The 18309-nt window shown below is 45.9% G+C and overlaps 1 protein-coding gene across 1 annotated transcript in view; it reads right to left on the bottom strand.

The window, feature by feature from the left end:
• The window catches only part of col12a1b (collagen, type XII, alpha 1b), an 82066-nt gene that overhangs the window by 48679 nt on the left and 15078 nt on the right, over positions 1-18309 (bottom strand). Inside the window, exons 12-22 of the mRNA XM_061091405.1 lie at positions 11907-12176; positions 10110-10376; positions 9214-9406; positions 8392-8516; positions 6578-6727; positions 6375-6494; positions 6123-6287; positions 5860-6006; positions 4897-5039; positions 1753-1882; positions 131-276 (exon numbers count right to left, since the gene is read on the bottom strand). Of these exons, the coding sequence (XP_060947388.1) occupies positions 131-276; positions 1753-1882; positions 4897-5039; positions 5860-6006; positions 6123-6287; positions 6375-6494; positions 6578-6727; positions 8392-8516; positions 9214-9406; positions 10110-10376; positions 11907-12176 (1856 nt within the window). The remainder of the gene's footprint in view (positions 1-130; positions 277-1752; positions 1883-4896; positions 5040-5859; positions 6007-6122; positions 6288-6374; positions 6495-6577; positions 6728-8391; positions 8517-9213; positions 9407-10109; positions 10377-11906; positions 12177-18309) is intronic.

Below are 18309 nucleotides of genomic sequence, written 5' to 3'. Positions count from 1 at the left end.
AACTAGTTATCAAGTCCCTCGGGAACCAAAATGACCGGAGAGCTTCCCGACCCCGGTCTCAAGTTCTCACAGTTCCGTTGATGTCACGCTTCTAAAAGGGAATCGAACCCGTGACGTCAGCATCACTCACCTCTCTCTCCAGCTGGGGCTCGCTGGCGTTGGTGGACTTGTAGAACAGCGAGTAGCCGGAGGCTCCGGCCGCCTGCTCCCATCTCACCCACATCGTGGTCACGGCCTCGTCGTAAACAATCATGTTCTGAGCTGCTGACAGCGGCACTGAGAGGACAGGAAGTAGATCATCAGGAAGTGAATCATCAGGAAGTAGATCATCAGGAAGTAGATCATCAGGAAGTTAATCATCAGGAAGTTAATCATCAGGAAGTCAATCATCAGGAAGTTAATCATCAGGAAGTTAATCATCAGGAAGTTAATCATCAGGAAGTCAATCATCAGGAAGTTAATCATCACGAAGTTCATCATCACGAAGTTCATCATCAGGAAGTTAATCATCAGGAAGTTAATCATCACGAAGTTAATCATCAGGAGAGGACAGGAAGTAAATCATCAGGTCGTTGTCAAACCATGTTCTCAGGGACAATAATAACAACAGAAAGTCAAAGTCTCTGTGGAAAGAATAGGAGCAGCAGCTGGTTGCTGTTAGTCGACAGAAATAATCTGTTTTGATACGAATCGATGTCTGGACGAGGTTTTCTGGCTCAATACAAAGATAACGACACAAACACAAGAGCAGCATCAAGGTTGCGATCCCAGAAAGATCATAAACTCCAGTTCCATTAATGTGCAGAGTATTTGGTGTCGAGTGTCGAGTTGAAGTTTCTGTTTTGAAGGGAAATCTTTTCTGTGTTTGCTTTGCTTTCCTCCATGTGGAGGATTTACAAAGTGAGAAGAAATCCGATTTGTTGATTCCAAATCCTCAGGGCTGCACATCTGAACATGTGTTTGACAGAAGCAGAGAGGTAAACATGACTAAATCAATTTATCTACAGGAAAATTAAACTGGGAGGATTCCAGACCCGATTTCAAACCTTCAACAATCACAGACACACCAAACCATTTGTAGATTTGATCCTTTAAACTATGAAGCAGGATGTGAAACCCTGAACATTTGATCTAAAGCAGAAGATGTGATTCGTACAGCGAGTTCATGTCCTCACTGTCTCACAGCGGATCAATCCGGGACACGTCTTTACGAGTTCTGACAGACGTGACGCAGACATCAGACCCAGTGTTAGTTTAAACATGACAGTGACTAAATGCACAGAGATCTGACGCAACCCAAGTGAACAGCAGCACTTATTTCTTCTTAAGTCACATTTAAGAAGAAATAAAGCAAAACCTAAAAACACTACATCATCAGTTTGTTTGAGTTACAGACGATAAAAAACCTTTTAACTCTCGTCTCTGTGGCTCAGTGGGATTCTCACCTCGTGAAACCAGATCAGATCACATGTCAGTTTGTGTTGTAATAAACAGAGGGTGATGGGGTGGGGGGGGGATGGGGGGGTGAGGACAGTAAACAACTGATGTGATAATGAGAAGAGAAATCTTTCTGTTTATCTCACAACTCGTACAGAAGAAACACAAACAGTAAAGAACTGAGCTGTTCTTTAACCCCGTCTGTATTAAGGACGCTTCTCCCATGACACAAAGAGGAAGTGACCTCAGGATGGGGGGGGGGGGGGGGAGAGATGGAGGAAGAGGAGGGTGGAGAGGTGAAGAGGAAACACTCACAGGTGGTCTCTGTGCCCTTCAGGGGCTCGCTGTTGATCTCACTCTTCACAGAGTAGACGTGGACCAGGTACTCGGTGAGAGGCGTCAGGCCGTCCAGCACCGAGCTGGTCACCCCCCCGTCCACCAGCAGCTGGAACCACAGAGCACGGGTTATTAGGGTTGCAAAAAAAATATACGGAAATTAAACGCTGAGCAATAAAAACATCATTCCAAACTCTATTTTAAAGATGTGAAGCGGACATTGGATAATGATTCAGTTCATATGTCCGTTCTTTGTCTCCTTGTGGGACATAGAGGGTGAGAATATGATCAGAGTGGTTGTCTTAATGAATGTAAAAAGAAAAAAGAAATCTTATTCTACAGAACAATGCCACGTGCACTCTCTCATGTGTGGAGACATTTCACCTCATCCAATGAAGAAGGAAAGGCTGTGTACATTTGCAGATACTGTGCAAAGACCTATGTTAAGAATGACACAACGATGCAGAAGCATATAGTCAAGTGCCCAAAGTTTCCTCAGGGCTCAAATCAGCCTATGACACAACAAAATGTTTATATTTATGTCTGTATATGACAAGGTAAACACAGTTAGTATAAGTTAACCACACAATTTCCAGTTTATTCCCGTTAATTCCTGTATATTCCTGTATATTCCCATGGAAAGTTTGAATATTCCCGGAATTTTGCAACCCTAGTTGTTATCATCCTGGGAACAGGTGAGTCTCTGAGTAAAGTGTCAGAAACAATAGATGTGGTTTATATAGTGTGTCTGTAATTCACTGACCAGATGGTTCATCATCTCATCTCTACAACTGAACCTTTGTTCGTTCTTTATTCTGAAGTGTGAGGATCCTGCTCTCGTTGAGAAACTCGAAGGTGCCAAGTTCTTGTTCTTTTGAAAGAAGCAGAGAATCTGCAGTCGTCCAGGAAGCGAAGGATCAAGGTAGAGCAGGTTGAGAAGGAAACGTTCCAATCACTAATCAGGCAAGTTCAAACCCAGTGGAGCCGAGCCGGAGAGGATTCAGGTTTCTAACTCTGCTGATGAGAAGTGACGGGAGGAGATGTCCTCAGAGCTCTGGATCCGACACTCGAGACAAAGGGAAGATGAGAGAATCCAACTTGTGGTTTTCTTTGCCGTCACAGTCGCTCGAGGAAGGAAAATCACCTTTGAAACAGTTTTTGCTTTAAACATAAAGCTCGACTCAACAAACTGAAGAATAAAGACGAGGAACACGAGAACCAGCAGAGACGGAGTCAGTTGAAGATTTGGCTGAAACGCCGCTGGCCTGATCTCTGGGTGTTTGATGGAGCTCCAGGTCTCATATCTTCACCTTCAGATGATTACAGCCCGTTGAGCCGAAGCTCTCGTGCAGCCGGAGGGAAGAACCTGGAGTCTGGCAGCTGAACGGTGTAAGATTCCTGTTGAGCTGGGAAATCAAACCCAGAGGAGAAGCCACTAACACTGGATTCTCCAGCTGTTCGTGTTTCTGATCTGCAGAAACATCTCCGTCTTGTATCAGGACATTCTTACAGGTCATCAAGAACTCGTTTCTACTCTCAGTTCAACTTTCTTAAATAAGGTTTAATGTGATTTGACTCCCTGGTCCCGGAGGAGAACAGGTCTGGACCTAACAAGGTGTTGAAGAACCCTGACTTTCCCTCCAAGTTATCCAGATAACTTTGACTCGCTGACAGAAAGCAACTTGTTTGGTTTTCTCCTCGTCTGTATTTCTTTCCTCCTCGATGTGTGAGCGTCGCAGGTCCACAGGGTCTCAAACAGTTTCTCCAGAACCGGAGACCTGAGACGTCTCTTGGCAGCGAGCCTCGGCCTCGACCCTTCTTCTCACTGGCTGCTTGTAATTCAGGAATTCACTTTCTTGTTGCACCGAGCTCAGATAAGAGCTGCAAGAAACCCCAGCATGTAAATATCATATGTCTCTTTTCTTCATTCACTCTTTACAGTTTGAGGAACCAGATAAAAGCAGAGAGGGGCTGTGAGGAGTCCCGGCCCGGTGTGAGGTCTGCAGCGTGAAGTGGATCCAGTGGAAACTCTGCTTGACTCCTGAGCAGCTCCAGTGTAATTGCACAGGCTCCGTCTGACAAGGGCCAATAAAAGCACAAAGGATGGAAAAGACCCAGCGCTGGGTTTTTACAGACGGCACCGACAGGAGGTTAAGTGCAAACTGAAAGCAGGTTCACTGAAGCGTGGAGATCCAGATCTCAGTCGGTGAAGGCCGAGTGCAGAGAGCCTCTGAATAGAAGACAGACGTGGGTCTGTGCAAGAGTCGAGCTTTCTTAAACCGGCCTGACGATGACACACTCCAGAATATTCAACTACACCCGGTTGGGTTTAAGGGTTTAAGTGTCGGACTCTTGTTTATTAAACTCACAGGAAGTCGTGAACCTCACCTGAAGGATTCAGGTCACAGATATGAACAAACAGTGTGATGGAAGCCAAAAGGGAATTAACCAATAAACAAGATGATATTCAGGATGTTTCCTAACAGATGGAGAAACCTCATTTATACATCTCCTTCACATTAAACCAGGTTCAAACATCAGGACCAGGTTAAAACATCAGAACCAGGTTCAAACATCTGAACCAGGTTCAAACATCAGAACCAGGTTAAAACATCAGAACCAGGTTAAAACATCAGAACCAGGTTCAAACATCAGAACCAGGTTAAAACATCTGAACAAGGTTCAAACATCAGAACCAGGTTCAGACATCAGAACCAGGTTCAAACATCAGAACCAGGTTCAAACATCTGAACCAGGTTCAAACATCTGAACCAGGTTCAAACATCTGAACCAGGTTCAAACATCAGGACCAGGTTAAAACATCTGAACCAGGTTAAAACATCAGAACCAGGTTAAAACATCAGAACCAGGTTCAAACATCAGAACCAGGTTTAAACATCAGAACCAGGTTCAAACATCTGAACCAGATTAAAACATCAGAACCAGGTTCAAACATCTGAACCAGGTTAAAACATCAGAACCAGGTTAAAACATCTGAACCAGGTTAAAACATCAGAACCAGATTAAAACATCTGAACCAGGTTAAAACATCAGAACCAGATTAAAACATCAGAACCAGGTTCAAACATCAGAACCAGGTTGGGCGGCGTAGCGTGAGCTCACCTCCTGGGTCGGTCCTCCTGCCAACATCTGGTAGGTGACCCGATAGTTGTCCACGGGGCCGGCGGGCGCCGTCCAGCTGGCCCGGAAGGAGTGGTGGGTCACCTCGGAGGTCACCAGGTCGGTGGGCGCCTCCAGTTCCGCTTCTGAAAGAGAAGAAGCAGGAGCTGGAATACGATCCGACTTGTCAAGTATTTCACTCGGTGAACTCTGACGCCACAAATCTGCTCCGGCTTTAGAAACTGAACTCAAACGCTGTAAGTCATTTTGAGAGTTTCCTCTTAAAACTGATTTACAGTCAAAAAGCCGTTAGAGAGAAAAGATAATCAAGATTTCACTCAAATTGACTCGTCGTCAGTTAAGTCTGTGATCTGTTCTTATTCAGTTTTGTTCTTTGAGATTTTTTTACGAAGTTTACGAAGATTATAATTGTTGTGAATCAAAGCCTAAAGCTCTCACTTTGGTAAAACACTGACTGCATGGCTTTAATCTCTGGATCCATTTCTCTAACAGTATGAGTTGCTTTGCTGTAACTTTGCTGACGTGTCTTCACTTGGACTCAAGTTCCATGTTGTCTGTGTCGAGCCCTCGGGCGTCTGTGAAACTGCCTGAAAGCCTGAAGGCAAATCTCAGAAAATTACAGTTGTCAGTCAAAACTGTGGTTTTTGTAAATTCCGGAAAAATAAAAAACTTTCTGAAGCAGTTAAGTTTCCATCTGACCTCAAACACCGGTAATTACTAGAAGGTGTAAATCTGACTCTGCAGTATTTAAAGAATCTAGCAGCAGCCGAGGATAAACACTCTACAGTTCACTGTTAGAAGGTCGAAGCTGAAACCGTTTGTCCTTGTGTCGAGTTAGAGTTCCAATTTAAAAAAAATGTCATTTAATTAATTCAATAAAATGGAGACGGAATCTTGTTGAAATGGTTTGATCCTCTAACTCTGATCTGGAAGCTCGTTTCCCACCTGGACCCTTGACGCTGTTGCACAGGTTGTTGGTGAGGTCGTCCACGATGTCCGTGAGGAACTTGAAGTCGTTGACGTTGTACATGTGGATCTCGTCGGGATCGGTGGCGATGGACCGCAGCTCGTTCTCGTCGGCGTTCTTCACACCTGAGAGAACAAACAGATAATCACCGAACCTCAGTGAGCTGAACATCGCAGCTCCACGGTGTCTCCTCCTCGCGGCTCGGACCACCTCGGACCCCCGGCCGACAGGAAGCACTCACCGATGGCGTACAGCTCGATGCCGCTGTCCCTCAGGTTCTGGGAGCTGAAGACGATCTCGTCCTGGGACTTTCCGTCGGTGATCAGGACGCCGATCTTGCGGGAGCCGGCTCTCATCCCCACGCTGGGTTTGAAGTTGGTCTCCAGGATGTAGTTCAGAGCCATTCCTGCAGGACGCCAACAAACGGGTTCGACAGAGAATCCAAACCAAGAGAGAACTTCTGGTTTGGTGTCCAGGTTTGGTCTTCACTCACCCGTCATGGTGTTCCCTCCTTTGTACGGCAGATTGGCGATGGCCTCCATCAGCGAGGCCTTGGTCGGGTGAGCGTTCAGGTGCCACTCGGTCTTCGGGTCTCCGCTGTACTGAGCCAGACCTGCAGAGGAAACCAGGGCACGGGTCAGAACACAATGAGTCCAGCAGCGTGAGAGTCCTGGTGAGAGGCGTGGAGGTTTTTACCGATCTGGACTCGGTCCGGCCCGATGTTGAAGACGCTGACCATGCGAGCGATGAAGTTGCGGATGGTTTTGAAGTTGATGCGCCCGATGCTCCAGGAGCCGTCGACCAGCAGCACGATGTCGGCCATCGCTGCGGTCTTACACTGAGTGCCTGAGGAGAGAGAGTGAGGGCGAGGGACAGTCAGGACAGACGCCATGGACGCCACAGTCCAAGAAGAGCTTTAAAATCCATTACAGATGTGTGTGTGTGTGTGTGTGTGTGTGAGGAAAGTGTAGAAAAGAGGAAACAGTGTGTGATTCATCAGAGAAGTGAAGTGAGGAGCAGAAGTAAAGACACAAAACTCTCACAATCCAACATGACACAGATGTTTATACAGTGTTTTACACAATGAATTCATTCAGTGACACGTTGTTCAGCAGCTTCTGGACGAGCGTCTCTCTCTCCTCAGGCCTTTTCCCTCCTTCTCTTCCACAGGTTTAATATCCTCGGTGAATCCTTCCTGCCGGGGTCGGCCGGTCTGACTCTGTGATAAACCAGGTCCTGCACATTCCGGCCCGCGGCACCTGTGGGGATGAGAAACCTCGTCCCGTCCACGCGTGTGGAGGACGACACGTGGACGAGCTCTGTGGACGCTGAGCGATTAGAAACCGGGGCCTCTGCGTGTGCAAGTGAAAACAGGTCAGGAGACAATCATTCTAAATCTTCAGCTCTCTCTCGGCCCGGCTGCAGAAACAGATGCTCGACGCTGAGAGGAACCGAGTCGGAGTTTCACCGAGTCAGCGTCGAGAGGCTCTGGGTTCAAATCACAGCAAATACACATCAAGCTCCGTGTGAATGGAAACACAAACTGGGGTCCGACTGGTTTCTTTTAGCCTTCAACCCTGAAACAAAGTTCGTCCTGTTTGAATAAACAATCCTGACTTCTTAAGACACATTAAATCTCAGATTGTCAGTTTCTATCGGCCGACGTGAACAAAAGGCCCAGGTGGTTGTTGAGTTGGAAATGTTTTGTTAAATGTGGAAACTTTAGACCAGAAAGATTCAGATCAGATTTTAATCTTTCCAATCTTTCCAGAAAAAGGCTCCTCCCTGTTAAATTAGCTGGAACCAACTGTTGTATGAGTCTAATATTGGTTGAAATCATGTTTTTCATCGTCTTATCTCTGAGGAAAATCTCTGCTGAGATTAACTGTTACTGGAACCTCCACACGTCTAACGTCACGTTGAGTTTTAACATTTACAAAGATGTAAAAAAAAGGATCTCAAGTGATTCAAGGGTTGAGAACTCTCTGGCTTCAGTGTCGAGTATTTCACACGTTGTTTACGATGAAGGTTTTAAAACGCAGAAGACCTTTAACGACCTGCACATTCTCCGAACCTCGATATATTCATGCGGTGGCCGACATTCAAGACCATAAAAAAAACACTTGAAAGCTGAGACACATGATCTACTTTCCCTTGACACCATTTTGTTGCCAAATGATATCGATCTGATGTTCGTGGTCGAACTGGCGAAGCAGCAGCGTGTGAGGCGGTCGAGGACGATCATGGTTTATAAATGTCAGTGTGAACGCTTGTGATAACAAGTCACTTCACACCGAGGGAGGAGAGGCAGCTCCAAATAACTTGCACTAATTCAAATCATCTGCGATTCCGACGCGCCGGAGACATTAAATCCCTTCGACACTTCAGCCCTCAAGCTGGATTCCACCTCAGTCAGATCAGTGCTGTGCAGCATCTGGTCTGCAGCCCGGCTCCGTGGAGCGGCTGGCGAGCGGGTGTGAGGTGCAGCGAGCTCGAGTGATCAGCTTTACCAAGGTCGTGGCGAGGAGGCGGCTCCGGAGCGTCGGAGAGCGTCGTCTTCTCCTCCCCGGCCAGAGGAACGCTCTCGCCTCCTTTAAACATCCCCGACACGGACACGGAGTATTGAGTTCCTGCCCTGAGGGGAAAACAAAAAGTCTTTCTCAGCGAAAAATATAACTTCTGCTCTTTGACTTCAAGTCGCAAAACAAGTGATTGACTTTAACTCCACAGTTTCAAATGAGCTGTAGCAGGAAAAGGTGTAAAAAATAGATTGAATCTTTGTTTTTGTTTAATGTTCTAATTGTATATATTGTTGTTTTGTTTTTATGTACAGGGGCAATTTCCAATATATGCAACTGTTCAGTTTACTAAGAGGTTAACTTAGTTTAACCTCAGTTGACAAGTCACCAGAGTAACTTTTACACACAAGGACACACACACAGCTGTTTTCCTTGTTAATGAATATTTGTGTGGACTCTACAGGTTGAACTCCCCGGTCACCACCTATTCCAGAAAATCTCTGCACCTTAGCACTGTACATGCCGATAACTCCCTTACTGTTTATATTGTTTTGTTTTATATATATATATATATTGTTGTTTAATGTCTGATTGTTATTTATGTACAGTGCACCAACCACACCAAGGCAATTTCCTGTATTCCTGCAAATATACTTGGCAATTAAAAGAATTCTGATTCTGATTCTGATTCTGATCGTTTGGTGTAGTTCAGAAACTGTTAATAGTGAGAACTGAGAACTTTGTGTGAAATTTGTATTCTTTTCTGGAGACTTGTTTAATCGAACCCTTAAATTCCTCCTGAGGAGAACCCACCTGAGCTCCTCCAGGACCACGGTGTTGTCGTAGGGTCCGACCAGCAGCTCCCCCAGGTCGATGCCGTCCCCACTGGGGTGAAAGGTCACCTTGTAGCCCTGCACGTCCCCGGGGGCGTGGTCCCAGGAGACCCGGAAGCTGTTCCTGGTGGGTTCGGAGGTCTGGAGGTTCTGGGGACTCTTGTAGGGCGACACTGAAAGAGAAGAACCCGGGACAGGACTTCAGGACCAACTTGCACTGAAGGTTAAAAGTCAACGCACTTTCAAACTGTTGGCAAAGGTTGGAAAGATCAGCCGCAGTCAAGCCAGTTTCTCATATAATACAGATCCTTGGTGTTTGCTAGAGAAGCCCGGTGTCATGCGGTGTGTTAGTAGCGTGGGATGGAGTCTGTGTCTCATGTGGTTTTAGTGTCGTGGTGAGAAGACGCTGTCCTGTGAGACACATTCATCTCAACAAGTCCCGTAAACTCCACCTCGCTCAGAACATCGTGTTCTCGGTGGAACAATGGAAACAAAAATCTGCAAGCTGAATGGATGTTAATGCTTCCTCTGAAGGACGTGATGACATCTTAATGTTCTCTCTTCTTTCATCTCAGTAGAGACATGAGAGGGAAGACATCACGTCCTCACCCTGGCCTGAAGGGACACTTTCATTTGGGGAGAATTCCGATAAACTCAGATTTGTGACCTCAGCCACTGGATGTAAATAGAATTAAAGATCGGCTCCTTTAAACTTAGACACTTTCAATCGTTTGTACTTTATAATAAGAATGAAGAAGCAGCAGATTCTTGGTTCCATGTCCCCAGCGATGGCGTTTCAGAGCGAGCGGGGGTTAAACGTCTCGGGTCAGAAGCGTCCGGACTCTTTTCTCTCAGATGAATTATGGACCAACGTACGTGTGGTTCCTACTCCTTGCCTTGCTTTGCCTTCGCCGCGCTTGTACATGGGGTGAACGCTGATGTCGTACGTGGTCTTCGGCGTCAGGCGCCTCATGACGCTGGAGGAGGCCGCCCCGGGGATCTTCATCGCCACCTCCTTGCCCCCCCCACTCGGGGCGTACTTCAGGCGGTAGTGGAGCACCTTGCCCGGCGCCGGCGTCCACGTGACCTTCATGGAGCGCTCGGTCTCGTCCGACACGCTGAGAGCTTTACCAGCAGCGGAGGCTGAAAACAAAGAGTAGAACAGGTTCAGATCATTCAGATGTAGAAATGTAGAAATGTAGAAAAGCTCAACTTTGGATTCCAGTGGTTTTAGGTTTGATTTGTTACGAGAATGATGGATTTCAGTTTTACGGTTAACGATCAAGTGATCACATGACGAAGTATTAAGGCCAGAATAAGGTCCTAATATTACCAGAAAAGTGTCAAATATTGTTATGCTTCTGAAAGTATCTTTAGGGTTAGGGCGACTGAAATATCTACGTTGAGGTTTAAAAATATTCCAATTAAAAACTGCCTCTTATCCATTTCATAAAAGGAAACGATAGTTAGTTGAATAAAAGCAGATTTAAAAAGTAAATCTCTCTGTGGTGTAGATTGTTTCTTTCATTCATCATATACTTATTTTCCATTTAAACCATGATAAACATTCACAAGCCTGGTGTGGTTTCTGTGAGCACTCGTCATATATAATCATAAAAACGTTCAATAGAACTTCAGCTTCCTGCCAAAACTAACTAGTTGTGAATTAGGCTTTGACCCAGAAATCATTAATTGGCCGCGGAGGAAACATTCACCACATTTTCCTTTTACCCTCCAGAAAAAAAACCAAACCCCAATAAAATGAAATTAACTTATTCCGATGATGCTGTGAGTGATTTAAAGAAAAAAACTCAGCAAAAGGGAATAATATGTTTATTTAATGATCCGGAGGAAAGTTTCTCAAGGTGCTTGATTTCACTCGGGAGGGTTTTTATCGGCTGAAGGAAACACGGCGTCCAACTCGTCTCCGGCCCGGAGGACATGTCCTGGTCCTGCTGCACCGAGGGACAGTTTGCACTCGCTGATTTGTTTTGTGCGGCCTGTTTGTGAGTCTGATTTCCCAAGCGGAGGAATGTGTTGACGTTTTAAGAGTGTGTCTCATCTCTGGTGAAGAATGTCAATGTGCATTTCATAAACCGGGACACACACGTTGTAATATTCCCCTCAGCTGTTACTTATGTTACTTCTGCAAAAACGCAAAAATCTGTCGTCGCGTTGAAGCTTCGCCCAAAAAAACAGCTTTGAATCAGTTTGAAAATAATGCAGAATGAAAATCTTCATTAAAATTTGGATCGTTCTCATGGCGGAGAAAAGCGGAAAAGTATCATTTGGAGAACTGGACGATTATTCACGCTCGCAAACATGTTTTGAATCAACTTTTGATTATATTCATGTTGCACAAAACACAAAACACATTATTTTCGGCCAAATGTCAAAAGCAGAAAATAGAGTGAAAGCTTCCAGAACGTTTCTCTGAGCCGGACCAAGGTCAAGAGGTCAAAGTCTCACATCCGGTGATATATGGTCTGTTTGATTCTGAATCATCATAATTCACTTAATGAACATCAGCTGTTTGACTTGAAACTAGAGACTGAGACAGAAACTCCTTCATGTTTACTCACGTTATAAATTATAGTTTTTAATTTGACCCAACTCCAGTCGCCTCAACCACTTCCGATACTGACAGGCGGGCGTCAGCGGCGTGTTTCTTACCATCAGTGGTTTCCTGTCCGGTGAGCGGCTCGCTGTCCGTGTGGCCGTAGGCGGCGACCACAGTCACCTGGTACAGCGTCTCCGGGGACAGACCGTCCAGCGGCGTGCTGGTCACGTGACCCGGAACCGTCTTCTCTCCGGATTCCTTGGAAAACAGCGACTTCCAGTTCACCCGGTAGGTCTGCACGTCCCCGGGCGCCGCCGTCCAGGACGCCAGGAAGCTGGTGTCGCCCACGTCGCTGGTGACCAGGTCTCTAGGAGGCCCGGCGTCTGGAGGCAGGAAGGAGAGGAAGGGGTTAAAGAGAATTCAGACTGCGAGGGATGGAAGCCGAGGAGGAGGAGGAATCATGATCCATCTCCAGTGAGAAGGTGACAACACGAACAGAGGAGGTGCAGCAGAGGAGCCAAGTTTCCACAACCTGATAATTATCACAGTCAATCACCTCCAGCTACAAGATCTACACAGGCAGCGTGAAATAAATCATTTTGATTCATTCACCCGTCGATACAGATCTTTGGAGAAACAACTCCCCAAATGTTTATGGTCGGAAAAATATTTTCTGGTCCAGATTCAAGAAAACAATGATCAGGATATTTCACTTAAGAAGTCTGAAGTGAGTTGGACTCAACGTGAACTTCACTGAACGTTAGAGGAACTCCATCAGTCAAGAGAAATACCAGAGCATGTGACCAGAGCAGATCTCTCTCTGCCAGAAAAAATTATCATCTTTTTAAATAAGCAAAATGTGGTCAGACAGAATGATGAGCTACGGAAACAACTATTAATGAAACACAGGCTGCACATATAACAAAGATATTAAATTTACAAGCTGCAAGAATGCAAGGCTTTTAATTTGAAAGGTTCCTGACGTGTTCCTGACGTGTTCCTGACGTGTTCCTGACGTGTTCCTGACGTGTTCTAGATGTTAAAGTGTCAGTGAGTCAGAGTGAGTCCATGTGAGGAACCAGCAGGACAATGTGTGGAAGCTTCTCAGAGAGCGAGTGGACGTGTGGACGAGGTTTCTAACACGTGACGTGAAACCTGAAGAACACAAAGATCTCAGGATGAAGAAGAGGAGCCGGACACGTAGAAGATGAAGACGAAGACGAAGAAGACCAAGAAGACGAAGAAGAAGACCAAGACGAAGACGAAGAAGAAGAAGAAGAAGAAGACGAAGAAGAAGACCAAGACGAAGACGAAGAAGAAGAAGACGAAGAAGACGAAGAAGACGAAGAAGACGAAGAAGACGAAGAAGACGAAGAAGACGAAGAAGAAGACCAAGACGAAGACGAAGAAGACGAAGAAGACGAAGACGAAGAAGACGAAGAAGACGAAGAAGACGAAGAAGACGAAGAAGACGAAGAAGAAGACCAAGACGAAGACGAAGAAGACGAAGAAGACGAAGAAGAAGACGAAGACCAAGACGAAGACGAAGAAGAAGACGAAGGCGAAGGCGAAGACGAAGAAGATGAAGAAGACGAAGACGAAGAAGAAGAAGACGACTGTTGGGGGTGACCCCACTGATCTGAGTTTAGACAAAGAGTCGTAAACGAGGCCTACACGCGATGCTGAGACCAGCTCTAGAGTTTTCCTGCTGGACGAAGCTCCCCAGCAGGCCCTGGGGGGAGATGTTGCTTTGGGGTCTGCAGAGACCGTAATGAAACCTGAGACGTCCACTGAGGGCGAAGCCCGCCCCTTGTGATCTAAATCTGACAGTCCATTGGCTGAGAGCCCACTGAACCCCATAACCCCTCCTCCAGGGGGCATGTACCTGGAAGGTAGGATAAAACTGTTGAGCCCTTTTTAATAAATACTTTTGTAATTAAAGTATCTGTATTCTGTGATTGTTTGTGCATATGTGTGAGAATGCAGCTGGATTATGATAGCCTGTGCTCAAACTTAAAACCCTTCATTGTTTATTATACAATCATTAATATTAACTATTGAGATTATTAATTTAACTTTTATCAGATGAGACTGATATTTATAGATTGACTCGTTGGTCCCTGGAACCAGGGTGGTGCCCCTCTACGATAAGTAATAATTACAGATTGTATCATTCTTAATTGATCTTTTTATTGTTTTCACTAATTATTTAACTATTCTTAATGGATAACATTATCATTTTTAATTATTTTTCATAAATAATTTTTATTATTTTAATAATCATATTTCATGATTATTAATAATTAGCCAACGTCAAGTCTACCATTGCACAACACGACGTAGAAGAAGAAGACAAAGAAGACCAAGACAAGGAGGAAGACCAAGACCAAGACAAGGAGGAAGACCAAGACCAAGACAAGGAGGAAGACCAAGACCAAGACAAGGACGAAGAAGACGAAGAGAGTCCAGAGCTTTTGGTGATGAAGGCCGACTTCAGGACTGTTTTACAGAGGGACTGCGGTCAATGTTCCAAATAATATCTGGAGCAACGTCCTGGGACATCTTTGTTTCTGACAGAACACTTGAGGAAAGTCTCTGGACTCTGGTGCAGCTCTGCAAACAGCCTCAATGTTTCCAACCGACTGTTCACATGTGCCTCTGCAGCCTCCATCCACAGCTGCTGCCATCTTCTATCTGCTTCCAGGACTGCAGACGCTCTGGGAACGAGCAGCCGCAGACAGACAGACCTCAGACGTCTGTGGAATATCTGCACATGGAGCTCTGAAGAAAACGTTCCATAAATGAAGCTCATGTGAACTAAACCACAGGGAAATCAAGGAACGGAGAAATGTGAACTGTTCTCTCTCTGTGTGTCTCTGTCTATCAATCAACCACATATATATAAACTGTAAATAAACATGGACGACATGACAGCTCCAGTGTGTCGGTAATAAACTCCTCCATGTTAGCAGATGGGACGTGGACCAAAATCAAAGTAGACTTTAAATAAATGTTTGTCAAAGATGTTTCTGTCATTTCAGGTCGTTCTTATCTCGCTGATGTTTGTTCAAGTGTTTCTGATCAGTTTGGTTTGAATCAGTTATTTGATGATATAAGAACAAGGTCAGATGAAATGATTGACAGCTGAGACTGACTGTACCTCGGTCACTACGGAGTCCAAATGACGTCAAAAGCAAAAGATGGAGCCACCTGCCTCTGGGATAGTTTATAAATAAATAAATATTGGATCGTCTACAATTCAACGATACTTAGCACATGAAATATTTCTGTAAAATCCAGGTTATGTTCAGTGGATCTGATTAGTAAGAGAGGATCTGAAGAAGCAGAAGAGAGACGATCTCCTCTGAGGTTTTTATAAACTACATTTAAAGCCTCTGGTTCTCTGCCTCCGAGCTGGAGGAGGAGTCATGGAGCAGTCACAGTGGAAAGAGTCTCGGCCAATAACTCTGTGTAAACTTGGCCACTTGACATGTTCCATCTCTCGTCAGACTGGTGAAGCACCTTGAGTCTCGGAGGCTGGTTTCTCACGGGTGGCCCAGATGGCAGGGAAGTGAAAAAACGACTCCACATCAGAGGAGAAAGTCTCTGAGCAAGGCAGCGGCAGCGCCAGAGTCGAGGGTTCTAATTTCCTGTGCGGCTCAAAGGCTACAGCAGGGAATGATTCAGCCAAACCTTTATTTATACACCGAGCAACTTCTCCTGTTTTACAGACGCCTCAATAACAACACAAGAAACAACAGTCTGCTCATGTTGAAAACCAAATTATAAGACAACAACAGATCGGGGTGAAAACCTCCTTGGCCGAGGCTAAACTATGATGTATAAATATGTTTACTCAGCTTGATTCAAACACATATTTACACTGCTCTGAAGACAAGAGATTTAAAAAGATTTAGAGGGATTATCTTGTCTTATTTGAGTCTTGTCAACATATGGTTCTGCTGAAGCATAACATGGAAAAAGCCAATTTCCCAGTTTCATCCAGATCCTAAACTCCAGCGTGATGTGCCGTCAGCCGGGAGCACAGACGTCTGCTCGGAGCGAGACTCTGAGAACTGTCTCTACTGGCTGAGCTGGACAGGTAAGCTCGTCCTCATGTGTTCAGACGAAGAGTCCGAACTCCAGCCTCCACCTCGGCCTCCGTCCCGAGGAGCGTGTGGACACGCTGCAGAACGCTGAGGACAGATGAGGACAGGTCGGAGGTCTGGAGCTGATTTACACCAGAAGCATCAAAGCTTTCGATTTCCAGAGCGTCACGATTAAAGAACTTGAGGAACACGCCCATCTACGGTCTAAACTCAGGTTGAATGGACACAAGTTCAAACAGGAAGCGAAAATTATTATTAAAACCTCAAATGAACCCGATCAATCTCGTTTTTTTTTCTTCTTGCTCTCGTTAGCAGAGTTTTGTTTCGACGCTCTGTGGACGTCACTCAGAATGAATGATCAGTCGTCAGTCTGACAGTGAAATGTTCTCTCCTCCTCTGTGTTGCATGTTTTCCGTCCCACAGCAGCGTCACGCTTCCCTGGGCCTCGACCAGCAGGAGGTCCTGGTTCGTGTCCACTTTCTGGGGTTCTTCCAAACCAGTGTTCAAAGTGAGGGCCTTGAAAAACAGCCCCAAGCAGCTGCAGCTTCTTTAAACATCAACTGAGGACAAGTTTACACCCAAACAACTGAGAGAGGAACCACACTCCAGCGAGTCCACGGATCTATCGAACCATTGTTTGAAACACGTCAGACAGAATGAAAACAAAGCTGCATTTATACGGGAGTTTGGGAAACAAGCGGAGATTTCACAGAAAACACTGTAACCTGCTGATTCTGGCCTGAAGAAGTATTTTCCATTTCAGCTCCCATGCATTTGGTCGTAAACAGAAATGGCTCCGTGCACACAGGAGACTCAAGCTTTACGTGAGTGTGTACAGTAAAATAAGATTTTACAATAAGAAAGAGTGAGATCATCGTTTTCTGCTGCAGATCCGAACAGGTTTGACTGAAGCAAAGGGAAAGAGGATCCTCCTGCCAGCTGCCTCTGCTGTGGACCAGCACCAGGACGTCTGGAGGTCTCACACTGACCCAGACCCTGAAGCGTCGGGAAGACAGAAGTGTGATCCCGCTCCCCGGGGGGGGGGGGCTGCAGGCCGAAACACCGAGGCCGCACACAACACCATGAAATTCCAGGCAAGCCCTCACAAGGTGGAAAGAAATCACAGAAAGACTCGAACCAGGGAGACGTGAAGAGGGAACGAGAGACACAGCGAGAAGCTGATGTGAAGAGACAAAGCAGAACAGAGACGTGGAGGAATGGGGAGACGACAGCGGAAAGACAGAAGGTGAGACGGAGATGCGGTGAAACAAAGAGACATAAACAGAGAGGAGGACAGAGACAGGAGTGAGTCAGTCTCTCCTGCTCCTCCTCACCTTCCAGCTCTCAGCTCACAGACATTCCTGTCCGGTCTTGCTGTTTCTCATCTTCACCTGCTGTCGTGTCCACTGTCTACTGTCTTCTTCTCCCTGCTCATCCGTCCTCTCAGGTCCAGGTCCTCCAGGAGGACTTCAGGACCAGTAAAGACCCACATTGTAAAAGCTATCGCTGGGTTTCTTTAGGTTCATATACAGAAACAGACTAAGGTCCCTAATTCTACTCAGAGCACAGACATGGTAAAGAGCCATATGTCTTCAAGGAGACATCCAGCAGGTCCCTGGACACGGAGACAGAAACCTTGTCCTCTACACAACACACAGAGGACGTGTGACCTGGAGTCTGGGAGAGCTGAACTAGTATTTGTGGCCTTGACGTTTCCTTTACTTGTCTCGTGTTCTATTAACCGTCCACTCCGTCCCTGACAGGAGAGACACTGGAGGAGGAACTGGTCTTTGACCCGAGACACTGAACTCCCAGTTGTCTCCAGTCGAGCGACGCTCAGGAACCTGAGGAGCTTCCAGGACGCGGAGACGTGTAAGAGAGCGTGAAGGCGAAGTGGGGCAAGTTCACACAATTCCCTCTTTTAAAAATAATTGGTCAAATAAAGCCATGAGTCATCGGTGTTAACGCCTACTGCTGATTAGTAATGTGAACGGTGTCGTAGCTGCGTCTGCCTGCAGAGAGAGTTTCTTCCTCCAGGAGGTTCTGCTGACGGATCCAACACCGAGTGATGGAACTGTCACGGCTTTTAATCAAATGCACATTTTCTTTTCCTAAGAGTGGTCAGCAATAACTGGAAGAAAGAGTGGAGTGATTCTTGTGTAACCTCACATTATGAGCTTCTATCCCAACTCTGTGGAAAAGACAGCGAAAGGGTAATTCATGAAAAACCTCAAGGCGCTGCATAGATTCATATTTGAGCGATAAAGTCATGGCACAGTAAACATTGTAATGGGAAAAATGTTGTAAGCCACCGAAGGGGGGAGCGAATCCAAATGTGTGTTTTATGACAGACGCACAAAGGCTGGGACTCATTCTGCTCCTTTTTAATAAACCCTCAACTATACAA

Source organism: Limanda limanda, chromosome 18, assembly GCF_963576545.1.
Source record: "Limanda limanda chromosome 18, fLimLim1.1, whole genome shotgun sequence".
NCBI classification, from domain to species: Eukaryota; Metazoa; Chordata; class Actinopteri; order Pleuronectiformes; family Pleuronectidae; genus Limanda; species Limanda limanda.
The sequence above is the reverse complement of the archived record's forward strand: the minus strand, read 5'-3'. Positions and strand labels throughout refer to the sequence as shown.